Genomic DNA, 26,792 nt, shown 5'->3' on the forward strand with positions numbered 1-26,792 from the left:
CACCCTGGTTGTTAAATGATGGTACATATTAATATTGTTTTTAGCACAACAAGGTGTTTCCCTAACATTGAATATAAGTATTAAGTCTGTGCAGCTGAGAATCATGGCAGATCGACTGTTGGTGCTCCTGCCACACATTCATATGTTGATGTGTATTTCAAATGAATGTGTACAACTCCTGAGAGCAATACAGGCTTCCATGGTCCATATGCCTTATTAAAATGTTTGCAGCTAGGAAGAACATCTCATTGCTGCAATCCTCCAGTATGTGTGTGGCTAAAGCAGAAATCCATCAGCAAGCAGGCAAAATGTAAGATAATGCTACCAACTAAAGTGGATTTTCTTCCACGTTGTCACATGTAAGTGTTAATGTTTAAAACAAGTCCTTGGTGACATGATCCCTTCCCATGTGTTACTTCTTTTATGGAATGCCATAAGATTGAACATACATTTGCCCAGTTAGTTCTGGTCTATCAAATGGGATATTAATACATCATCAGCTTAAATATTAGTTAAAATGAAAAAGGTACTGTTTTTAGCAGTGGGAGAGACCTAGCCAAATGCCAAGCAGCAATACCATTCAATCTCCTCTCTGAACCCTAAGGGGTGCATGCCACAACCAAATATTCATACTTGTTCCTTCATCAGCAGGAGCCGTTTCATGTTCATCCCTCATTTTGCACATTTTAACTGATCAAATAATCATCAAACTAATGTTTAATGCATGCCAAGCTTATCTGGCATTTCTAGCAGTAGGTCAGTGAGTTTGCGGTTACCGATCACCTATTTAGACTTTTACAGGTCTTCTTGTAAAGCCTACATATCTAAAACAGCAGGTAAATGTAATCAAATAGATCACATGTTGGTGAATTTGGAGTTTGTCAAATGTGCTTGCCCACACAGTCTTGGGTAGTCTAAATGTATTTGCCTTAGTCATTTTGTATGGCCACTAACAAGGCAGCCTCCACATGGTGCCTCCATTCTCGAAGATGTGGTATAACACGAGCGACAACCCCAAGAGGACAGAACAATAGCAAACATGCCTAACACAAAGGCACCACAACCAACCTTACTCACTCAGAAAAGGCGTAGTGTACAGACGTAGGTCGCAAGTAAATCTATCCGAAAGGACTACGTTGCAGCAACGACAAACTAGGATATAGGGGTGGCCAAATACAAAGAATGAAACACAAGGACTAGCTGATTTAGCATAATGACAGAGAGATGAAACAGTCTTATCATGCTGAAACGTAATCACTGAAAGGAAGACAACTTTCTCTAAATCCCGAATGAGACACAATAGGAGTGCACATTTCTCCCAACAACAAGGCTACTTACCAACCCCACAAAAGTCTAAAAACCTCACCAATCCTGACAGACCTCTCACAGTCAAACTAAACATAACCACACCTCTTAAAACTGCAGCAACCCGCACACACTTCACCACACCGCAACAAAAAAAACACCACACAGACCCCCACACAACATCATGCGACAGACTCAGAACCGAATACCACACCAATAAGCTTGGAAAACGGTGTTAACTGAACTGAAGCTGCCAACAGTACTCCACTGCTCCCTTGCTCTTCTCCAAACTTTGTCCTACACCTACCCCCCTTTCGTTTCAGATCCACCAGAGTACCAGGGGACCAGTCCGGTGGTGATAGTGCACGGTACAAATATCCTTTAACATTAACATTAACATGTGTGGGGAAGGTCACTGTCTTGCGCATATGTTCTTTTAGGTTTCATTGTTCATATGTTAATGATATGCAGTTTTGTTTTATAGCTTTCTTAACCTTGTTCACCAGTGGTAAATAATAAAGCATGCAAGGGGTTGTCTCTGAATTCTTTTTTGTGGTATTGTATTTCTAATGTGGTTTCCCACACAATGTGTCTCGATCTCTTGCTGCACACTTTACAGGTCGTGTGGGGTACCTATGCTCACAAAGTCATGTACTGAGCTGTGCTGCCTGATGCCACATTCCTACACGGTCAAAGTGTTTCACCTGAAGTGGAGTAGGTGTCCGAAGGGTACATTTTCACTCAGCGATCTGGGTTGTAAACAAAGAGGCACATCGAATTGTGGTAAGTTGGTTGTCAGAGCTGTAGTAGAGACTCCTTCCTTGCTAGGATCTCCGGCAATTTAATCTGACATTTATTGTGTGTTTGTGTGAAAAGGAGAAAACGGTGTTGATGATTAAGCCAGATGTAAAACTCAGCTAGCAGGGCTTTGGGTCCTCTCCAAATAAGAAACACATAGTCAATAGAGCAGACCCATATAATTATGCGTAATAAAGATGCTTGCTGCCCACCTATAATGACTTACTCTCAAAATCATCCACATGCAGATTAGTAAAACTGGGGGAAAAGTGGCCCCCATTGCTGTCCATCTAATCTCTGAACATAATCATTATATGTGAAGACATTCTTTGTCAGTCCAGTGTAGGCCAGTTTTATTAAGAAGCTCATGAGAATCTCATTGTTCTTGGTTCTCTTCCTTAGTAGCATGTCAATCATGAGCAATCCGTCTTACTGGGGGATATTGGTAAATAATGCTTCACCATATATTGCCCAGAGTATCAGCCCAGTAGCATCATTCGCTGTGGTGTCCAGTTGATTCAATGCTGACTGAATACCCTTGATCTAAAAAAAACTAACAAAAAACACTGAACTCAGCACATCACAGAAGAGGCTAAGCTTAGTTGGAACCTTAGTTCCAACTTAGTATGGTACTAAAGTTCCAACGATGCACTGCGCTGTTACACAAACCATGACTCAAACAATGATTTGGGGATGCAGAAACAACCACTGACACGACTATGACAGGACTATATTTGCACTCCTCATTTTATATCCAGCTTCTACTGCCATTACATCAGAATCAGTGACATTTGCGAAAGCAGAATGAAGTGATCTCGGAAAGTGTCAGAATAAGACACCTTTAAAACTCATTTGTATATTCATAGAGCCACCATATGAGAACTCGACCTTGAAATTGTCATGGCCCTGCTCTGAACTACTGCCATTCCAACTCTTCAAGCACATCCCCTTTCACCTCATCCTTATCGTCATCCACTCTTACTAATTTTACATCCTCCTCCTGTTCATTCTTCCCCTTTTGATATTTTACCTCTCACTCCTCTCCTCCTTGTCCCTTTTCTCTCTCATCTGCCTCCTCTCCTTTCTTCCTGTTTACCTCCTCTTTAGCTTCTCCTTGTTCTTTCCCTCACTTCACTCTATTCTCTCCCTGCTCATCTCCTTTTGTTCGCCCCTGTCCTTGCTCTGCAACCATCTCCTAACTCACACTCCTCCATTTGGGGACACTCATTTTATGCTCTAATTGTGGGTGCCAAGGGGCTTGTGAGCAGTAAAGTCATCACAGCTGCATACTCATTAGAGGCAGGCTTTTGGATTGTCCTGGAATGGCTATTCTAAACTTTTTATAGGAGATTCTACTTGTGGTGTGGCCCGCCTCATGGCTCCAAGCTCCAAGACCATAAAAAGGCCATCTGCCATGTTGGAGTTGGGTGGTGTCTGCTTAATCGCAATGAGTTACCCAGAGAGAAATAAAAGATAGTGGGGTGGCCTATTAGGCACTGACCAAAAAGAAAACTGGGGAACAGGGTCAAGCAGACAGACTCATAACAAAAAGGAGAGAGAGCGAGAAAGAAAGTCAAAAACTGCAAAAGGAGGAAATGAAGACTTTTGCAGGAAGTCAGCAAAAAAGGAGACAAAGGAGAGAAAGAAAAATAAACTGCCTTGGTGAAGGAGAAAATGAAGAAGAGGATCCTGGGAGGATAGTGTCATGGAAAGACAAAGAGAGCGCAGGGCCGGATTGGCCGCTCAGCTTTTCAAATCGTCCCTGGGGTCTGGGGGCCGGTTTCTGGACATGACTGGGCCGGTTTTGAAAAAAAGAATTGAAAAAAGACATATATTTTTTTTCAATTTTGTTTTTGTTTTTTTCAAAAAGTCTTTCATCCTTCTTAGGTCGATAAATGAGTACCAACACAGGTTGGGTGATATTGTATGCATATTTTTTCCATAAAAACAAGCTTAAGCGTAAGTGCTATACAATAACATATTATCATTTGGCCTTAGAGGTCTGCTTGGATTCACAGTCATTTAGTGTGCTTAGGAACAATGCTATTTGATGACACTTCAAGGGGTGAAAGGTCGCGTTTCATCGCTTCTTCGGATGTCACTTTGGGGTGGGGTCAAATGACATCACTTTCGGTGATATCATCAGAGGTCAAGGATCGTGAGGCGAGGGGTGGGCCACTTTTTTGAGGCGAGGGTTGGGCCACTTTTTTTTGGGTGACCGGGCCTATTTCTTGTCCCAGTCCGACCCTGAGAGAGCGGATGATAAAACCAAAGCAATCAAAAGCGTTACATATAATAACAGTTAAAAAAAGGAGATAAGATACATTTAAAAAAGTGACAGCATTCTCTACACAAGTATTGGGAAAGGACTTTTAAATATAGTTGCAGTGGTGTAGCCAGGAATCAAATTTAGGAGAGGCACAGAGGGGGCCACAGACAATGTAGGGGGCCACCTATAAAAGGGCAATGAGTGACTTCAGAAGCACTCCTGCAGATAATCTTTTGTGCACACCAACTACCACACCCCACTGCACCTCCCTTCCCATCAGAATGTAGGCACTAAACCATTAAGTCACTAATGACCCATCATTTGCTGTTTCGTGCCCTGCATTCTGATTGGAGGGGCTGCTCTTGGCTGCAGGGGGAACTTAACAGCTCTTCATTTTTGTGCGGCAGCATTGATTGCGGCCCTGTGTGTGTGTGTGCTGTGCTGGTGGACAGATAAAGTTGCCCAGCTGAGGTATGGGGGGGCACAAGGGGAGTCCAGGATTTCAGAGGAGGGGCCCGTGCCCTCTCCCCCCCCCCCCACCCAGAGCCCTCCTAGCGACACCACTGGTATGTGTCATGACAATATGCGAAGAATATTTACGCACGTGTGTGTGTTTTTTTGTTTGTAATACGGTGGCCACTTGAACTGGGCATTGTGTATTGTGTACAGCCAGTAGACGCGTAAAGTGAAGGCTACGGAATGTTGAAATGTGCCTCTGAATCACACAGATCAAGTTGCTAAGGTCTGCACAGGGCCACTGAAGGAAACTGCACCGTGTCTCACACTTTGAACGTCTTTATCCACATTACCCTCTAGTGGCCGGGCTCTAAGCGCCTCGTGACCCACTGCCTCCAAGTTGAACATTTCATTGGCGGGCGGGGATGCCTTATAATCGCTTCTTCTGGCAGAGCCAACTATGGGTGGTCAAACATCATGAAAGGGTCCCTAAATCAGATGAGTTTTCGATTCAGCCACAGTAATATAATGTGGGGACAAATGGAAGAACTCACTGAAAAGTATGTCTAAAACGTGCAAACAATACCTGTAACAAGTTCGATCACTTCTTTAGCGCTTCCTATGGCACTTCCCCATAGTCCTAAAAAAAAAGATAACAAAATAACATTACAGGGATTTTCTTGCAACCAAAAAATGCCTAAAGAGATCACTCTTTCTCGCCCTCTCTCTATTTCTCTCACCCAAATTAACCAAATCACACAAAATATTCACAGATATACCCATTGATATATACTGCATCTACCAGTCAATCTATCAATCGCCCGATCCATCTTTGTATTGTTCACCTGATCATACATGCTACAATGAGGTCTATCCCAGACTTAGAGTTGGTTTCACTTGTTTTGAAGTCCTCCTGGTAAAGTCCTCCATGGTCAAATCTGCTGCATGACCCTTTGAGGCTTTATTTACGCAACAACATTTTTCAGCGCCTTATTACAGACCCCCTAAAAGGAGACTTTTTGAGCATGCAGACCCCTGTATGTGACCCTCAGTGCTTCTGCGCTTGTTTTCTATCACCAGCTCCCTCCTCTCCCATTCCTGACCCATGCCCCTCCCCACACCCGCCCACCCCTTCCATGATTGGCCAGCAGGGCAGGAAGCACCCGAGTAGTTTTGGTGCAGTGGAATCGACACCCCCATTGTGAACCATGTGCAGTTGCTACAACACAGGAAGGCTGCCTCATTACAGACCCTCTGAAGGTTTTTTTAAACATCCAGACCCCATGTTTGTGACCCTCAGCAATTCTGCGCTCGTTTCCCATCACCTGCTCCCTCCTCTACCCTCCCTGCCTCCTGCACATCCCCACAACCTCCCACCCCTTCCTTGATTAGCCCATTCCCACCAGAAAGCACCCTTAGCTGAGGGCCCCAGGGCAGCCTTGCATGGGCAGTCAGCAAAGGAATGGCAGCTTGCTTGGGCAATGGGCACCTGACAAAGCACCCTACAGCAACAACTAAGATAAGGTGGTACAGGTGGTGAGCACAGCCAATACAGTACTCAATTAAAACCCTACCACTTCTTCATTACTTCAATCAAAATAGAACATTGTGTAGATTACCTGCTGCTCTCCTTAGATAGCCTGATAGATGGATTTTGGGGGCAGGAAATGTATTCAAATTAGTTGTATTTTAGGGGGCAATCAATCTGTTGCAATAGACCTAATTGTGAAGAATGGCATGGATCACGTCAGATCAAATTGTGAAGATTATCCAGGCAACACATAAGCTGTTTAATCTTGCTACACAAGGGAAGCACACTTTGGGCCTCATCACGAGTCTGGCGGTAACCCTTAAATGCAGCGGTAGCACTATTACCGCCGCATTTAAGGGTCCGCCATATCAGGACCTGGCGGATTTCCCCCAGCTACGAGCTGGGGGGAAATCCGCAGCAAATTTGCCAATTTTCGGCTCGTTTACCGCTGGCGGGAAATCTGCCGGTGGCAATAGCGTGAATTTTCCCCATTGGGCCCAATGGGGAATGAGGAATTCCCGAATGGGCCCAGTGGGGAATGGGCAATAACCGTTCCGCCAAACCCGTGATCCAGCGTTAATAGCGCCGGGGGGGTTTGGCTGTAGGGCTATTAGCGCCATCACTAATAGCGCCGGCGTTACCGCCCAACTCGTGATGAGGCCCTTTGTGTTGGGTAATTCTTGCTGTGCACAGAGGGGCTTGTGGGAGCATCCAATGTATTGCACTTAGAGGAATTTGAGGGAGTGGCTAGTGTGTTGAGCTTAGAGGGGTTGTGGGGGTGGCCAGTGTATTGCACTTCAAGAATTGGAGGGGAGGGAACCATTGAGTTGCAGCTGGATGATCCCTGAGGACAAAATTATTAATGTAATTCTTAAGTTTCAAACCTGCATTGCACTGTGTTGTGTTGCTTCCAAGAGGAATGCATTGCCCCTGAGCTATACTTCCTTCCTTCCTCTACTTGGAAGAACTTTGAGAGTAACCAATATACTTACCACCCTGCTCCGGCTCCCTCGCAACATACCTCCGCAGTACTATAAACGCCACATGGGCTAGCCAAACTACACACAAACACACACCCAACATTACAAACACTTGCATACAACAAACAATCCCATAACCTGTACCTTACCCTTAAGGATACAACAAGCCAGGGCGCATAACTACCAGCCAAACTACACATAACACACAAAAACACACACCCAACATAACAAACACCAGCATATAACAAGCAACCCAAACACTGGACCTTCCCCTTACGGATACTATAAGCCAGTGCACACAATCAGCTCATCAGCAAGCCAACCCACCCATGCACAGGTTTCTCCTAGTTCTGGATCTATCCTATCGTTCTTCCCTCACTAACCCACCCTGCCCTCTTTCTGGCAGAGCAACCTGAGCACCTTGACACCTCCCCAGTGGTAATGCTGCTCGGTATAAGACAAATTACCATAACATAACAACATAAATTGTGCATCCTTACGCATTTGGTGATATTTTGGTAGGACCTCCACCAAAATATTGCCAAACTCAATTACCGTGACTGCCACTCTGCCCAGTGGAATTAGCACAGAATTACAAGTGGTGGCAATTCCCCATTTTTGGAGTCCATAGACGCCATGATTTTTTTTGATGGATTTACTGCTGGTGGATTTACCACATGGTAAATCTGCTGAATTTCTAAGGTAAAGTGGAGAATGTACCTCCTGCAACAAGAGGATTTACAGTGTGGTAATTCTGCCAGCGATAAATCCACCAAAAATTACAATTTGGCTCTGTGTTAAAAGTGGTGGGAATGGTATTACGGCCACTTTTGTCCCTCACCACCAAACTTGGCATGAGGCCCAACTCTGTTCTTAAGCACGGCACCCAGGCCTGCTATTATGCTCTTCAGCTTTTATTTTACACCAGCAAGAATATTTAAACAAAAACAGAGAACAACTTCCACTGTCGCAATCCTCTGTTTCAATTTGCCACTCCTCTTTATGGTCTTCAGCAGTCCATTTGTGTGGTATACCCCTCCACATTGTGAAGCAAGAGCCAGTCCTCTTTTTTTGATGCTCAAACTACTGTGAAATAGTGGTATTGCAAAATTGTTCCACTCTGTAACATAAATGTGTTGGCACTTTTCTTCTACGGATTGCAGTTTTGGGCACTACACAGGCAGCAGGAGCCCATGGCTAACTGTGTTGTGAGAGGAATGTTTCATTTCATTGCGCAGCGGAGGCACATGGTTACATACATTGTTTTCCACATTCATATGAAGGAGGAGAGCTAAAAAGTAAACATCGCAGAAAATTTGCGCCAGGGATTCTGAGAGATTGCTCCATTTCTAATATGGGTTTACAAGCTCGTGGCATGAACTCTGGTGCTTGTCCCCTTGTGTAATGAATGTGTGTGCTTGCGGGTGGAGCCCGGAATTCCTAACTGTATAAGATTTGCATTGTTACATTTCTTACTGAATGCCACACACGGCATGGACAATTCAAGGACCAAGGAAGATACACCTGTTTTGGTAACAGAGCCTCAAGGGGAAAGGGATGAGAATGATGCATTGAGGGACAGCTCTGCTCTGGGAAAACCTGTTGTGGGTGTTTCTGTGGAAACAGCCACCAAGGCAGCCATTGCAGCATTTTCAGAAAGCTCTGGGAAAAACTCTGCTGAAGCTTGTTTTTTAAGGATTATAACAAGATTCATTGACCCCATATGTGTTGGACTACTGGCATCCAATTGAAAAAACGTGACATGGCCCTTTCATAGAAATATATTAAACCTACCAAAAATACATAATTTGGAGTGCACTTAAGAGGAGTGCATGTCATCATTATGTTATGTTATGTTATGTTAGGGATTTATAACACACAGCAATCAACCAGGGGCATCCTGGTGCTATTACTTATGAGTTAATACTGAAGGTAAAGAACACTGCCGAAATATAACAGAATTATAGATTAAACAAAGAGTTTTTCAACTTCTTCCAAAATGGTAGTTGGATGGATTCTGTTCAAAGTTCATGCGAAGGGAAATCCATAGTCTGGTTGCCCGGACTGTGAAGAAGCGTCACCAGCACTTTCCTTCTTGTATCCTGGAGTCATCAGGGGCCTATTAGCCCTTAATCTTAATAAACGGGCAGTAGTGTATGTGCCAATATTACGAACTGGAGGACGTGCGTACAACGTGAATTTCAGAAGGCTGCTGCTTGCACCGGTTTGTTCTTATTTTATTCAATCTTGCTTATGTCAGTTGACAGGTCCGGACTGGAATAATACTCGCCCAAACCCCTCCCCCCACCCCTCCCCCTAATGAGTTCTAGATGACCTGGGACCTTTGGAGTCCATCGCCTCTGCTTAATCTAAATGTGTGGCACCTGCCTGTTTCTTTTGTCTTTCTTCATAAAATAGCCCTCTCTCCAATTCAAGTCAATGGGCCGACCTGGTTGTTAATCTTCCGCTGGCTCAAACTTACTTGATGTTTTCAAATGTGGACATCTAGGGCGTCGGTTTATTTCTGTGATGGTACGCTTTACTTTCCCATCTGGATAGCGCTGCTGGAAGTGTGATAACAACTTTATTGCAGTTCAGGAGCAGGGTGAGTGCAGCCATACTTTCACTATCTTTGTGCTGCCTGATGCCTGAACTGTGAGAGTTTTGTTTTCCTTTTTGTTTGTTTAAAATTGTTGTTATCCCTCCGTGTGTCCCCCTTTCCCTGCCTCCCTCCTCCCGCTCCAGTTTCCTGCTTCCTGCCCGCCCGCCTCCCAACCCGCCCACCCCCCTGATTGGCCTCCCTTCCCTCTTCACTGACCCTCCCTTGGGCAGCCTCTGCCCAGCAGCCCCACGGCTAAGGGCCCCAGGCCAAGGGCGGCTCCCACTGTTTGGCTCCCACTGTTTGGCTCCTACTGTTGGTGTCTGCAGGTGTCCGCTGGGGACGCCAGGAGCCAGCCACCTCCCTTCTGACCTCCTGCGCACCCATCCAGCCACTCACTGGTGAATACACCCTTGCAGTTCTACTTGCATAAACTGCTTGCCTCTAGTTCCGCATTGTGAAACCTAGGCCTCTTCTCCATCTTCAGGAATCTCAAACTTAGGTGGTGTTTTCCACTGTTTTAAATTGCTTGTATCTGCACTTCTAAAAAATTGCATTGTGGAACCTAGGCCTTTTTTCCCCCTCTTTAGGAATCTCAAACTTAGGTGGCTTTCCACTGGTTTTTAATTTGTTTGAAGCTGCACCACTAAAAAATTGCATTGCACTGTTTTAAATTGCTTATATCTGCACTTCTAAAAATTGCATTGTGAAACCTAGGCCTTTTCTCCCTCTTTCTTCCCCCCGCTCACTAGCTGCTATCCTCTGCTGTTCTACCTGCAAATTCCGCCTGCCTTATTACCGCCCTGTGAAACCTAGGCCTTTTTCTCCCTCTCTAGGATTCTGAAATTTAGGGAGCACTAAATTAATTGTAATCGGTACCACCCGCATATCGTGTTCTGCAACTTGTGGTAAACTAGGGCTTTTTTCTCCCCTCGCAGGATTCTCAAACTTAGGCGGCCTCTCCACTGGTTACCTAATACTCATTACTGTGTTCTGCGACTTGTGGTAAACTAGGGCTTTTTCTCCCCTCGCAGGATTCTCAAACTTAGGCGGCCTCTCCGCTGGTTACCTGATACTCATTACTGTGTTTACTGTTGTTCTGAAATGTGGTAAACTAGGGCTTGCCGCTCACTCCCTGTCCGCTTGCTCTCGTCTGTCTTGCCCCCCCTCCCTCCTATTCTATGGTGCTCTCTATCTCGCCTATCTTCTCTAACTGCTTCTCCATTGACTATCCTGCTCTCCTCACTAAATCTGGTAGGAAAAAGTTTAAAAAGGACATCCTGGTCTCTAACCCAGGCCTCCCTATCGCTGACACCTACACCAGTGCCTCCTCCAAGGAAACTCTCACTGACATCTTCTTCTTCGTGCCTTCTCCTGACCTATGGACCCTTCATATGGTCTCTGTGCTCTCTCATTTCTCCTCTTCTCCCATTAATGGTGGCACCCGTTGGGATGTCCTCTTGGCCTCCTTCCACTCCTCTAAGGCCATTATTAATGTCTACACAAATGGGACGCTCTTGGTCCAAGGCCTTCAGGCCAACCTTCACCTCTTTGATAGACGCTTCCCGCGCCTCATCAACTTCCTTTCCACTCCTGCTGTCCCCCCCTCCTCTGTCCTCAGCTACCTTGCCTCCATCCTCCCTCCCTGCCCCCTCCTGTGCTCCTTCACCTCCGCAGGGCGTACCTCTGATCTGTACCCCTCCCCGGAAGTCCTTCAAGGTTGGCAACCTTCTCCACATTGCCACTCTTAACTCTCGCTCTGCAGTCAAACATTCCTCTGACATCTGTCGCCTTCTGGATGAACTGGACCTTGACGTCCTCGGTCTCACTGAGACATGGTTCACGGACAGCTCTGTCACCAGCTTTGACACACTCCTACCTGACGGCTACAAGATCCTCTCCGTGCCCAGGCCCAACCGTGCTGGGGGGGGTGTGGCCCTTATCTTCCCTGAGTGGATTCCTGCTACTGTCAATCCTACACAGACTTACTCCTCTTTTGAATGCCTTGTCTGCCGACTCTCTCTCTCTCCTAGCCATTCCCTTACCGTGGCTACTATCTATCGGCCACCTGGTCAAATTTCCTCCTTCCTCTCCGAGTGGGCGGACCTCTCCTCCTCACTCCTGTCCTCAACCACTCAACTCCTCTTTCTTGGAGATTTCAACATCCACCTGGATGTCTCCTGTCCCCCCTCTGGACTCTTTCGCGACCTCTGCGACTCTCTCTCACTCTCTATTCTCCGGTCTGGGCCGACTCATTCTGCAGGGCACACTCTTGATGCTCTGATCTCTTCTGACCTTCCCCTCTCTGTCCCTCTCTTCACTCCTCTCTTCTGGAGTGATCACTTTCTCTTATCCTCCCACCTCACCTTCCCTACCCCACAGGCAATGCCACCCTGATCACTGCCACCCTCCTTCTCGGTCATCCGACCCATGAAGCACGTGTCAGTTGAGGCTTTTGCTGCCACCTTCTCGCCCCCCCCATCCCTTTGGCTGACTCCCACCCTGACACAGCCCTCTCCACTCTTAACTCTGCTATATCTTGATACTCTTGATATCCTTGCCCCTGTCATGAGAATCCGCCTGAAGCCCAAATCCAAATGTAACTCCTGGTATGACTCGGATCTCGTCACCCTTAAACGCAAGTGCAGGGTGGCAGAGAGGAAATGGCGTGCCTCATGTGCATCCTCTGACAAACTGGCCTGCCGCCTGCTCCAAAGGCAATACCGGCTCTCCGTTCTCACCAAGAAGAGAGCCCTTATCCAAGCCCGCATCTCTGCAGCATCTAACAATTCGGCCGAACTCTTTAAAATCTGCAAGGAGCTGGCCAACCCTGCTGCAGTCTCTACCGCTCCTGTCCCCTCCCAGGCCGTCTGCACGGCACTGGCCTCTCACTTCATTTCAAAAACTCAGGACATCCTGTCCTCACTCTCCTCCTATCATCTCCCCCCCTCTATTCCCTCTATTCCCTACTCTTCCTCTGGCCCTTCTGCAGCCACCCCTCCTCCCCCTTCTCTGCTTTTCCCCTTTTTTCTGCTGACGAGGTTTCGAGACAAGTCCGATCTATGAAAGTCTCATCAAAACAGGTCCACCCATGCTCCTCCAAAACTATCAAGGACCACATTGACTCCTTGGCTCCTGCCCTGGCTGACTTCTGCAATCACTCCTTCGCCTCTGGAGTCCTCCCATCCCCCCTGAAGCACTCCCTTGTGCACCCCCTTCTTAAGAAACCCTCTTCTGACCCCTCTTGCCCGGCTAACTATCGCCCACCAATCTCTATCACTCCCTTCCTGGGCAAGCTCCTGGAGAAGCTGGCCATCTCCCAGCTTAATCTCCATGCTGAATCTGTTGGTAGTCTTCACGACCATCAGTCTGGCTTCAGAGCTGCCAGAAGCACGGAAACTGCTCTCCTGAACATCCGTGAGGACCTGCTCTCGAACCTTGACTCTAATACTCCAGGTGTTCTCATTTTACTTGATCTCTCTTCTGCCTTTGATACTGTCAATCATACCATCCTGCTCAACCATCTCCGTGATAACCTGGGTATCACTGGTCAGGCTCTGGCGTGGCTGACCTCTTTCCTCTCCAATCGACCCTCGCAGGTCCAACTGGGGTCCTTCCTCTCCGACATCTTTTTCTCTACCTGTGGTGTCCCCCAGGGATCTAACCTCTCTCCCTGGCTGTTTAACCAGTACCTGGCACTTCTTGCCCACCGCATCGCCACTCCCTGCCCCAATTTTCAGTGCTATGCGGATGACACCCAGCTCATTTTCAGGCTACCCTCGGCGACCTCTTCTCCTTCTCTAATCTCTGACTGTCTTTCTGCTATCTAGGAATGGTGTGCCGCCAATGACCTCTGCCTTAATGCCAGTAAGACTGAAATTCTACTCATCGGCACACCCACTCCCTCCTTCCCTGCAGCTCTCTGGCCGGCCTCTCTTGGCCCTCTTCCTGCTCCTACCTGCAAGGCAAAAAACCTCGGGGTCATCTTCGACTCCACACTCTCCTTCTCTCCTCACATATCTGACGTCTCTAAAAAGTCACACCACCAGCTACACCTCCTCAGAGGTATCCTTCCTTTCCTCTCCTTCCCCCAGAAGCTCACTGTCTCTAGAGCCCTGGTTCTCTCGAAGCTGGACTACTGTAACAGCCTTTATCTAAATCTGCCTGCCTCTACTCTCCGCCCTTTACAACTCATCCAGAACAGGACTGCGAGACTTGTCCTTGGCCTCAAGCCCAGGGACCGTATCTCTCCAGGACTGAAATCGCTACACTGGCTCCCAGTGGCTGCGAGGATTAAGTTCAAAACCCTCTGCATTGTCCACAAGGCCTTCTGGGGCCTTGGGCCAAAATACCTTCAACTCTCTCTTCCAAAGTATCTTCCTTCTCGAGCTCTCCGCTCATCCGCCTCCAACTCCCTCAGGGTCAGCCGCTTCTCCAAGCAACGAGTTGGGGGTACATCTCTCTCCGCAGCAGGGGCCTCCCTCTGGAACAGCCTTCCTGCCTCCCTGAAACTTGAGGAGAACCTTCTCCGGTTCCGGAAGCACCTCAAAACCTTCCTCTTTGCCTCCGCTTTCTCTCCCCCTCTCCCCTGCTAAAATTACTGAAACTGCACTGAATCTGCTACTGGCCCAGCCACTCTCCCCTGCACTGCCTCCCTGGCAACCCCTGCACTGTGGGACTGTCTCTGTATCCCTACAGCCCCCCTTCCCAGCACTTGTCTACACTTACCTTGCACTTGCCACCAGCTGGCCCTTATTATTTATTTTTTGCTATTCTACTAACCTTATACTGCACTTCCCCTCTCCCTTTCCCCCTTGCACTTTTTCCCCTCCCCTCTACCCTTGCACTTGCGCGATCTGAATGACACCTGGCCTAGTAGGATCGTTGTCTGTCTCCCCTTGTCCCCCCGCCTCGTCACGCCTTGAAACACTTGTGTATAGGCGCGTTATAAATGCCATATCATATCATATAATGTTGGTTATATGTCAAAGGTTCGAATGAAAAGGTTCGAAATACAATAGGTTCGAATCAAAAGGACCGAAAACAAAAGGTTCGAAATGTTTTTGTTTTTTTAAAATTTTGTTTATTTTTTTGGGGGGGGACCCCCCCCAACTCCTGTTTTTGTGGTAAAAAACACTTTTTTACCTATACGGAAACCCAAAAAAAAAGATATAATTAAAAAGAAAAGTGAACCTTTTGTTTTCGATCCTATTGACTCTCACCTTTTGCATGCAAACCTTTTGTATTCGATCCTTTAACTGGACACCGCCAATGTTTATGGATGAAGGTGTAGCCACAGGATGTTGAAGACTTTTAAATATGAGAAACATACTTTTAAACATAATTTGTTTCTTCACCGACAGCCAGTGAAGAGATAGAAGTGCCAAGGTGATGTGCATGTATTTCTTATTATGGTTAGAAGCCTCGCTGCTGTGTTTTGAACTATTTGGAGTCTAGAAATGGTGTAATTAGGTAGGTCAATATAGATGGCATTTTTAAAATCCAAGCTTGATGAAACAAAAGAGTTAATGACCAACACCTGGTGTGAAAAGGAAAGGTAAGCAAGGATCTTCTTTATTTTCCTCAGAAGAAAACAGCAACATTTTATATTAGCCGACACTTGTGAATGCACTGTAAGATGGTTATCAAGAATGGTACCAAGATTTTTCACCGCAGACTTTGGGCTGGGACGTTAGCCGAAAGACACTGGCTAGCAAAAGGTAGTCCATGCACTGAGTTTTTCATTGATGACTAAAAACTATGTTTTATCAGGAATCATTTTTAAAGTGTTGAAGTGTATCCAATTATCTTGTATGATAGGAAGTCATCATTTTCTTTGAGGTCCACCAATTGTCGATATCCTCTGCATAACTGGAAAAAGTGATCCTGGCTCAGTGAAGCATAACCATGAGAGGTTGAAGGTATAGATATGCAGCCCAGAAGCCTCATAACTGCCGTTTCTCGGGGAGCTCCAAAGATGGGTGACTTATGTACACCTGTGGGAACAATTGTGCAACATGGAGACTGCCTCAAATAAAGCTACCACGAGAAAGGTGCACCTATGGGATGCAGATAGTTACCTGCTTCCCTAATAAACAGCACCCTATAAATGGCATAGAGTTCCACACACACCAGGAACACGCCATTGAACCTTGGGAGTTAAGCATAACCAAACTGAACACAATATGGAAAGCTTTGTGTTTAGGCCCGGACTTCAAAAGGTTGTAGTGCAATTAAGAGTGTTACCGTTAACATCTGTTAAGGAAATGAAGCCAGCCAAATGCCCAGTAAGGAAAAATAGACAATGGGGACTCTGATAGCTGTTTACATGACTCATCATGTTAACATGAGGGCTTCACAATGCTGAGAAATGAAACCTACGGATGGAAACATGCTACAGAAAAATGAATGGCTTTTGGAATCCACAATAATCCTGCATTTATGTAAGTCTACAACCATATTACTCACAATCAAAAGGGAAAGTATGGTACAACTGTGAAATCTTCCTCTATCAAAGAGGTTTAAATATGATAGTTGTCGGATAATGAATATTTAAGCAAATCAGAAATATTAATAAATAATTTATTTTTCATCACATGTTTTCATGTTGGGTATTCTGTTTTTTGGAAGGACAAGTGGAATCCATACACCTGGATTCCATGGACATGTGGTGTTGCCACGATGGAAAATAGAACAAAAATCATTTAAATTCAAAGGGATATAGAGCAGGCATCCCACACGTTTTCACATAAAAAGAAGATACGATCAACCTATGAAAATGCAGTGGTGTATCCTCTGAGAGTGTTTGACTATTGAACAAGCCAATAGAATGATTTGACCAATCAAAAAGAGTGTTAGTTAATCATGAAAAAGCATAGGAATATCACCATTGATAAAAAGGGAAACTCACAGAAACACAGGGAGGTAGGATTTTGACAGATGCCAAGAAAGGGCAACACCTGTTTCATGTGAATGTGTGCTGAGCTTGCATACTACTATGAACTACTTAGGCTGTGTTTCGAATGACCACATTCCATAGCTTAATAGAGAATTGCATGATAATGTGCAACCTGTGAAAGCCATAGTTACCCAAAAAGAGACATTTTGAGATTAAGGGAGTTTGGCTGTGTCACTTCCATTCCCATAGAAAATGATGCTAATGTATATTACATTCTCTCATCTCTCTCGCTTGACATTGCATAGTAGGTTGAAGGGCTTTGCACCTGTGGGACCTGATATAAGAATTGAAGTTACCTCTCAGATCGACCCTCCCAGGTCCAACTTGGGTCCTTCCTTTCATCTATCTTCCTCTCTACCTATGGTGTTGCCCAGGGTTCTAACCTCTCGCCCTGGCTTTTCAACCAATACCTGGCAACTCTCGCCCACTGCATTGCCACTTTCTGCTCAAATTTCCAGTGCTACTCTGATGACACTCAACTCATTTTCAGGCTGTCCTCTGTCACCTCCTCTCCCTCTCTCATTTCTGATTGCCTAACTGCCATTCAAGATTGGTGTGCCGCCAGTGATCTTTGTCTGAATGCCAGCAAGATGGAGATCCTCCTCATCAGCACACCTTCACCATCCTTTCCCCTCACTCCCTGGCCGGCCTCCCTTGGCCCTGCTCCTACCCCCACCTGTGAGGCTAAAAACCTCAGGGTCATCTTTGACTCCACCCTTTCCTTCTCTGCCCACATCTCTGAAATCTCTAAAAAGTCAAATTTCCGACTGCACCTCTTCAGAGGTACTCTGCCTTTCCTCTCCTTCCCCCAGAAGCTCATGGTATCCCAAGCTCTGGTTCTCTCTAGCTTGGACTATTGTAACAGCCTCTTTCTAAATCTACCTGCATCTACTCTCCGCCCTCTGCAACTAATCCCAAACAGGACTGCGAGACTTGTCCTTGGCCTCAAGCCCTGGGATCGTATCTCTCCAGTTCTGAGATCTCTCCATTGGCTCCCAGTGGATGCTAGGATTAAATTCAAAACCCTCTGCATTGTCCACAAGGCTTTCTGGGGCCTGGGTCCAAATACCTTCAGCTATCCCTCCGCAAATACCTCCCCTCTCGAGCTCTTTTCTCCTCTACCTCCAATTCCCTCAGGGTCAGTCGTTTTTCAAAGAAATGAGCTGGGGGTAGATCTCTGTCTTCGGCTGGAGCCTCCCTCTGGAACAGCCTCCCTGCCACTCTAAAACTTGAGGAGACCCATCTCTGGTTCCGGAAGCACCTCAAGACCTTCCTCTTTTCTTCTGCCTTCGCTCCCCCTCTCCCCTGCTGATCTGTTCTCTCTTGGCACCGTGCACCTGGCCACCCTCTGTCCTCTGGGCCCAGGTACCTGCTCACCCTGCCACCTTCCCGCACTGCCTCTGGGCCACCCCTTGCACTGGGGTCTGTATCTGTACCCATACAGCCCCCCCTTTTTCTTCCTGCACTTATCAGACCTACCCTGTCTGCTGCCTTAACCCTAGCACTTGCAAATTGCTGGCTGCACTGCCACTGTTTGTTGCCTTTGTTATTTATTTATTGTTATTTATCTGTTTTTCCTCAGCCTCGCACTTTTCACTTCTCCCCCCTTCCATGCACTTTTCCCCTCCCCCTCTCCCATGCACTTGTGCATTCTCAATGTCACTGGGCCTAGTAAGATCGCTGTTTTGTTCACCCCTGTTCCCCGCCCTTGCCTTGTCGTGCTCTGAAACACTTCTGTACGAGCGCGATAGAAATAAAATATCAATATCAAGTGGGAGGGGTACTCATCCTGTATTAGAAACTCATAAAGTAATTTTCCAATGCTGGGTAGCTGAACCAATATCCTGTGTGTTTTAATTAATAGCACTGCTTTCCTGACCCAACCCTGCAGAATTAGATTAAGCTCATTATATGCTGCATTCAAATTACATGCGCATACTGGCAACCCTCAGCCCTGTATTTACATCGGGGGCCATTTTTTCTATTGAATGATAACAGAATTTACATTTTTGCAAACCTTTTGTTGTTCCATAACTTGATTTTGATACTGGAGAAAATACATTTTCCTAATCTTGCTGGTTGATTATAAGGACTACGGGTGCCGAACTTTAGGGCGTATCCTCTTGCCCATATTTGTGACTTTATGGTTAAATTCCTTGCACAGTTACCTGATGAGTGGGTTATGGCTGAGACGAGTTATAATGGTCCTCTATTAATGAGGGCGATATTGACCACAGAATCAAGAACGAGATGTGTGAAAGATCCATTGACTGTCTGTCTGAGAGGTTCTTGGGAAAAATTGACTAAAATGCTGAATGTGGATGCATATAAAGACCCCGGAGCATCGGTATGGATGAACCCTTCCATTAAATTGGAGAACAAATATCTGTTCTGGCTGGAATGGTTTCTGGGAGGGGTCAGTTGGATTGAGGATCTCTTTAAGAATGGGCAATCGTTGAGTGTTAGAGAAATATAACAACAATTTACTATTGAAAATGTCAAGGTCTCAGATTACAGAAAACTGAACAATGCTATTGGTGTTATTGATTGGAAAGTCATAATGAATCTGGATATACTCAGAAGAGAATTGAAAATTGGGGAAGGTGGTCTGGCTAGCCGGGTGTACAAACTGATTGTGAATGAGTACAAAGGCAATGATTTACTGAGAGATGAGTGGAGTCGTAGAATTGGTTCTGAAATTACAGTAGATTTGTGGACAAGAATGTGTGCAAATGTTAAACTATGTTCATTGGGTCTGACAGAGAGGACGAGACAAATTAAGATCCTGAATCAGGTTTATTGGACCCCTGAGAGGTTATGGAAAAGAGGTCTGAAGGACGATCCAGGTTGTTGGGCCTGTGTTCATGAGACCGGTACAATTTTTTATTTTTATTTTATTTAAACAGATTGTATGGTTTCCATATTTGAAACCTTTAACCTGATCATGTCCATTCTTCCATGATGTGTCTTCAGTTTGATGTACAGTATCCTGATAGCAGAGCTTGGTAACGCCTTATTGTGCCTGGGTCATGTTGTTGATCACCCTAGTTTCTTGAGAATTAGAATCACTAGTCTTATGAGTGCCAATGTTATTTTCATTTTTTCTCCTTCTACAAGAGTCTTCCACCACTCATCAACATTCCTTGTCATGTGACGTATAATGATGTGCCCCAAGCATTGCTCTTTCCTTAAACCGGTACACTGTAGTGTGAGATGTTTCAGAGATTATATCTCTCCTTTTATTTTACACATTCTGCAGCTTTCACGGATATCCAACCTTTTTCTTCTTTGTAATATTTCTCCCGTTGGTAAAATGTTCAATCTGAATCTCAGAAAAAGGTCTCGGAAGTACCAGTTAGGGAATAAAGTCAGATAACTCGGGATCTGATTCAGTTTTCGGGGGTGGGACCAGAAGATTTCGTAACCTTTGTATTTGCGGTGGTCTTCTTGGGTTTCGATCCAATCTGCCATGTATAGTTTCTTTTTTAGTTTTGTCTGGGTTGATCCATAAGTCATCCTCTGACTCACTGAGGTTCACTAGGATCCCTCAACATGTCTTTTGCCAGTCTATTAAGATTATGTCAGATTGGTCTTTTAGGGCTTTTATCAGCACCCCAAATCCTCCCGTGGTGTTTTCTTCAAGACATTTTCGGTAGAAACTTAGCATTTTCCATACCGCAATTGTTTTGAGTGATGTCAATGCCAGCTCTCTCCTTATTTGCTGTATTGGGACTGATTTGGGCAGATGTAAAGTTTTCCTCCAAAACAGGCCCTCCAGGATTGACCATGTTTGAGCTTGTAGGGGGGTTGGTGATTCTACCCCATATGTTAATATTGGCACCACTTTCATCCTGTAAAAGGATATTAGAGGTGATAAGGTGAATCTGCAGTATCTTTTACGCAGAATTCTCCCTTGGGCAGCTAGGTTGGTTGCTTTCCTTTTTAGCCCCACTATTCTTGGCATGTTGTTTTTCGTATTGTCTATACAGGCTCCCAAGTACGTGAAAGCTTCAACTTCCAAGATTTTTTTGTTTTTCAGAGACCATCCTAGTTTTTTCCCTCTGTTTCTATTACCTCCTGGGCATAGCTTCAGAATTCGATTTTTCTGGATTTATTACCAGATCATTTGAGTCTACATACGATTGTAATGTAGTGAGCTGTCTTTGCAAGCCGATTTGGGTTTGGTCCATCAGGACGATATCATCTGCGTAAAGCAATCTCCCAATCGGCGTTCCTGCTATTTTTGGTGGAAAGCAGTGAGTGGACTCAAATGACTCCTCCAGGTCTGATGTGAACAGGTTATACAATTCCGGAGCCTGCGGGCATCCTTGTTTTAAGCCCATTTTTATCTGAATTTCATCTGTTAATGTACCCGCTGTGTCCAATCTGACTCTGATGCTTGTATCTGTGTACAACTCTTTGATGTTCTCCACCAGTGACTGTGGACATTCCCAGCTTTCCATTTTCTTCCATAGTTTAGCACTTTTTATGGTGTCGAAAGCCTTCGACAAATCTACGAACGCAATATAGATTCCTTGGTTTTTATTCCTTTGTGTTCTGGCTTTCATTAAGTTAATCAGGAAGATGTTAAGTGCTGTGCCTCTCCCTTTCACAAAACCCGATTGCCAAGGATCACCTCGTCCACTTTGCTGTACCCAATGGTCTAATGCTTTCAGTAGTCTAGACGCAAATACATTCCCCACCACGTCTAGTCTTGCGATTGGTCTGTAATTGTCAGCTGATGTTCTGAGACCCTTTTTAAAAATGGGCACCACTACTGCCTTTCGCCAGGAATCCGGAATTTTTTCTGTTGTTAGTATGTAATTAAATAGAAGATGAAGAAATTTAGCCCATTCGCCTGTGTTACTTTTCAGTATTACGTTCGTCAGCCCGTCGGGCCCAGGGGCTCTCGAATCTTTCCGTTTTTTTAGGATGCTCTCATTTGCTTCAATACTGATATCTATAGTTGCCTCATTTTTATTTGTCGTTGGTTTCCGCTTTGGGTCAGTGTGAGTTTCTCCTTGCAGCTGTGTGTAGTGCTTAAGCCATGAAGAAGCACTAATTGGGTTCATTTGACTTATTGCTTGAGGCTTCTCCACTTCGTTGATGATTGCCCAGATTTCAGCTGTATTTTTAGTTCATATTTTTCCCAGCATTCTTTCTGCAACCTGATTTAGCAAGGTCTTCTTGCGTAAATTTAACCAGTTTCTGTATTTTTGTTTTAGCTTATGAATCTCTTTACTCCAGTTGTCGTGTTTAATCTTTTTTAGTCTTCTGATGTCTCTCCTTAATGCTTTTTTCTTTTCTCGCATACGACTGTCGTACTGGTGTTGGTAGGTTGATATTTGATGGTTACTTCCAAGCTTCCTTTCTGTAACAAATGTTCTGAAAAGCAGGGTGTAATCAATCCTTTTTTGGCCTTGTTCGTTTTCAAGCGTCGAGATCATTTGTTTTAGATTATGGTTTAGTTCTCTTGTTTTCTCTGGTCTGATCCTTAGTTTGATACCTTTTTGGTCTGTGACCAACTTCTGGTTATAAGTTCCGGTCTTGTTATTGCTGATGTTTTTGCACGTCAGTTTTAACAAGTTGTGGTCACTTTCTACTGTTGAGATTACTTCCAAGGTCTGGATGTTCTCCGACAAATTACTTGAGATGCAAATATAGTCCAGGATCTCTACTGATTGTGTTCACTTCCAGGTTGGTTTTGCTGGTTGGTCCCCCTTCACCTTTCCGTTCAGTACTACACAATCCCTTGATTGTACCATACGGTTCCACATTGTACCTATTTTTTCCTTTGTTGAAGCTGTTGTTATGTCATGCTCTGATCGGTCGTCCTTGTTCAGGCACGAACAATTTAAGTCTCCTACCAGTATGAACATAGGATCAGTCCACTTTTCTCTCTGTTCATCGATTAATTCTGCTATTTCATCTGGCAGGTTTTCGTGTAGTGAGTTTGCTGGATTCCAATATATGTTGATCAGTATTAGTACTTTACTGGCTTTTTTATCCAGCTGTAACGCTACCATCTGAATGAGTACGTTTGGATTTGTCTCATCCAGCACTTGCCAGTCCAGGTCATTGTTGATGGCTACCAATAGACCTGACATAAGTCTACCTTTTTGACCTTTGACTGCTGGGTTTAGCAATACCACGTATCCTTCCAATGTCGGTGGTTGCACCAGCCATGTTTCTTGTAGGCACAACACACTAAGTTTCTCTTTTTGAAGCGCTCCATTAGTAAAAAGGTGGTTAGAGCCTCTGGTGTTCCAACTTCCCAGGCTCCATGAACCCACGCTTTTTACTGTTTTATATTATTGGGTGTTTGTTTTGTCATCAATCATGTTTTTCAACCATTTCCACCTTGCTGCTTCGTTTTCTTCTTCTTGTTGTTGAATTCTTTTGTTTGAGCTTTGTGTGTTCTGGGTGCCCCTTCTCGCTGATGTTGTTCTGTTAGTCTTGGCACTACTGGTCTCTCTGTCTTTTCTGTTGATTTGTCTCACCGAGTGTTTCTTTACTCCTGGGTTTTTAGGACTTCATCACTTTCTTGTAGGTCGAAACCCATTGGTCTTAATTGCGGAGCTTCTTCCAGTAGCAGTTGTCTCACCAGATTTGATCTTGTATGCAAGATTACCTTGTTGGTGCGATCTTCCTCGATGAATTCTACGATCGCCAAGTCGTCTGTTGTAATTAGTCTTAGGGCCGGTATGTGGTGGAGGAGTCTTATTACGTTGGTTCTGTTGAGGATTAATCGGTCCTCATAATGAAGGATCCGTTCCAGAACAAGCCCTGGTTGCTTTGAACTGTCAGCAGCACTTGTTTTGCGTGTGGGTCTGTGCTGTAGATCTCTTCCCCCCTCTTTTGTGTACTGCCGGTCTCTTCTTTCCTCCATCTCGATTCGCTTGTTGCTGTATCTTGTTTCACTTTCCCGACTGGTTCTGTGGTTTCGGGTCACAGACCGTCCCACGAACCTTTCTCGACCTTGACGTTTGCTCTTCTGACCTCTTTCACTTGATTCCTGGTTTTTTCTCGGTCCATTCTTTTCTGTATGAGTATTTGGTACTCTTTTGTTTTCTCTCTGTGTCTCATAACCGGTTTGTGTTGACATTATAGATGAGGTGTCACTTTCGCTATAATCTGTGTGCTCCTCACTCGCGGAATCATCAGCCCCTGTATTTACCTCATCGATGCCTCTTATGCCCTGTTTGTCTTCGTCATCTGAGACCGGGTAAGTGGAGAGGTCCAGCAGGTCATCGTCAGAGCAATCAACTTCTTCGATTTCTAAGATCTTTTGTTCTTCAGTCTTTTGGTCTGGTCTCACCTTTTTCTTGTTGTTTCTTAGCTGGTCAATTATACTTGGTTGTTCTTTTGGTATTGTCAGGTTTTTAATGAAAGCTCGGCATTTACTACTGCTGGGGGCTTTTGCTTGCGGTTAATTTTTTTGTTTTCTAGAGGGCCCTATGTTCTTGTGGTGCCCCCCTGATTTGTTATCTGTGGTCCCATTGTTCTTTGTTTTTGTTTGGCTGTCTAGTTTTTTATCTTCTGTGTTTATGTCTCTTGTTTTGAAGATCTCGCACACATTCCCCTTTTTCTTTCCTTTCTCCAGACATTTGTCCGTAGTGATGGAGTCTCCAGGCCTTGTTGTCGGTCTTTTACTAGAAATGGCCTCCACTGTTTCTGTTGAGTTGTTTAGCCCTTCCCTGGCGCTTCTGTTTAGGGGACTTTCTTCCACCTCGATCTCTGATGATTTCATTGACTCATTTCTTGTTCCTGGTTGAGACAATTTGCTCTTTGGTTTTTCTCTTGGAAGAATGTTACTGGTGATATCCTCAGTCGGGGGGGGGGTCTATCTTCGTTTTGTTTTACCTCCCCCTTCTCTTCACTTTGAGTTGCTCGCGGTTCCATAACGGTTACACTTTGGGTTTCTGAGTCCTCTTCTAAATTTACTGGTGTACCCATGCTCCTTTCTCCTTTATTTTCTTGCTCGTTAGATTCAGAGTTGTTTTGTTTTTCTACACCTGGAATAACCTCATGTACGGTCATTGTTCCTGAGTCTTTTCTTATAAAGTCCTTGCCTTTTTGATTTACCCTCCCTAGTTTTCTTTCTTTTAGTATAGGTTCGATTATGTCATGTAGCAGTTGGGTGATATTGGCGGTACTGTTGTCCAAATTGTTTTGGATTGCTGAAATGAAACCCTCTACAAATATTGTTTTAGTATGTACCATTGCAAGTACCGTAGAATGGTCTCTTAATGTGTCCGCGATGTCCTCATACAGTTTCATGAAGGGTGCTAGGATTCCTGACATAGTTGCGACCATTAGGAAATTGTCTTCCGTTGTTCGACCTGATTTAACCTGGTCTTCCTTTCCCACTTGGTTTAATGGCAACGTTTGCGTCGATTTGTCTTCGATGTCAACTTTGTCAGTCATTCCTCTTTCTTTGTCAACGTTTTTGGTGCTTATGGTCTTGTCTTTTAGTGTGTTCTCCATATTCATTGACGTCTCCAAGAAAACTGCATCTGATATTTCGACTCCTGTCGTTTTCTTCATTTGATTAGTGCAGGCGGGGCTCCGTCTGCCAAAGCTGAAGCTTAGTGTCTCCCTAGCATTTGCTGGGGTTACTGTGGTTCCTCCATTTATGGTGTTTGGAGTTTTGGGAGCCCCTGTTGTTAAATTTGTTGGCAATGGTCCTGCCGTAAATGGTTTCCATATGATGCTTCTGGGAGCACCCTCCTTTTGGTTGTTCGGGTATTTCGTCCTCTTTACTATGTATCTAGATGGGGGCTAAACTGAGTTCTTGGATTAGCCCCCTCACGGCCTTCCGACTGTGCTAACTCCTTCCATGGCCTTTCGTCCTCTGCCTCAGGGTTTGAGTTTTTTCTTTTCAAGTTGTTCAGCATATGGCGTTCCCCTGTTGTTGGTAGCTTCGGTTTTTCTATCCAACTAGATACAGTCGCTTGGCTTGCATTGTAACCTGTTCTTGCCTCCTTTGGGCTTACCCAGGGCTCAATAGTAGAGACATTCAATGCTGTTAGAATTGGAGAACTGACCAGATTTTGCATTTGGTCTTCCACTGGCTTGTCTGTGATTTTTTGTGTGGCCTGTTTTGTCGAATGCTCTGCTTCCGTCTGTAGGCTTCCTGCTACAATTTCAATTTCATCTGTGGCGGCTCCCATGGCTTTGGGTGGTTCTCCGGTATTAGCGGCCGCCTGCCCATTGTCTATGTATAGCGCAGTGCTAGCTCCAATTTTTACTTGAATATTGATGGGGCAGAAACTTTGATTTAATAAGGGGTCAGAGGTCGCAGGCTGGGGGTGGAGCAAGTCACATCCGTATCCCTCACTATGCCCTCTGCCCCTTCAGTCTGTTCATTGTCTCTCTTTAAGTGCATTTTGCGTCCTTGCTCCCCTTCAGTGAGTCCCAATGGCACGTGCAAATAAAGCTTACCTTCTTTTATGTTCTGCAATTCTTTGGCGGCACTGTGGTCAGGCACTCCGCGCTCCGCCCGCCACCTGACACCGGACACTCTGACACACTCCGCTACGCTTCGCTTGACTTCCGGTTTTTGAAGTAAGCGGGCATAGGGAGGTGGAGCGTCAGGCAGGTGAGAAGGCAAGTGAAACCAGACTCCTGTGTCTTCAAAGTGAAAGTAAAAAATAAAAATAAAAAAAAAATAAAAAATAAATAAAAGCAGACTCCACGTAGTTTTTGCTTCAAAAACGTCTTCCAGCAATTTCGGGCAGCAATCCAAAAGTAGTGGCACAGGCTCCACGGCACACCGGACACTCTGACACATTCCAGACCGGTACTATGGAACATATGTTGTGGGACTGCAGAAAGGTGCGGGAATTTTGGACAGAATTAGGTGTGATTTTTGAGAACGTTTTGGATGGGAAGAT

General features: G+C 45.1%; 1 protein-coding gene across 2 annotated transcripts in view; it reads right to left on the reverse strand.

Moving 5' to 3' along the window:
* Positions 1-26,792, reverse strand: part of LOC138527316 (cytosolic phospholipase A2 gamma-like) — a 442,073-nt gene that overhangs the window by 212,633 nt on the left and 202,648 nt on the right. For both annotated transcript variants that reach the window (XM_069638380.1, XM_069638375.1), the window contains one exon: positions 5,415-5,468. In XM_069638380.1, the coding sequence (XP_069494481.1) occupies positions 5,415-5,468 (54 nt within the window). The remainder of the gene's footprint in view (positions 1-5,414; positions 5,469-26,792) is intronic.

This window comes from Ambystoma mexicanum, chromosome 1q (genome assembly GCF_040938575.1).
Source record: "Ambystoma mexicanum isolate Mex_15411 chromosome 1q, UKY_AmexF1_1, whole genome shotgun sequence".
NCBI classification, from domain to species: Eukaryota; Metazoa; Chordata; class Amphibia; order Caudata; family Ambystomatidae; genus Ambystoma; species Ambystoma mexicanum.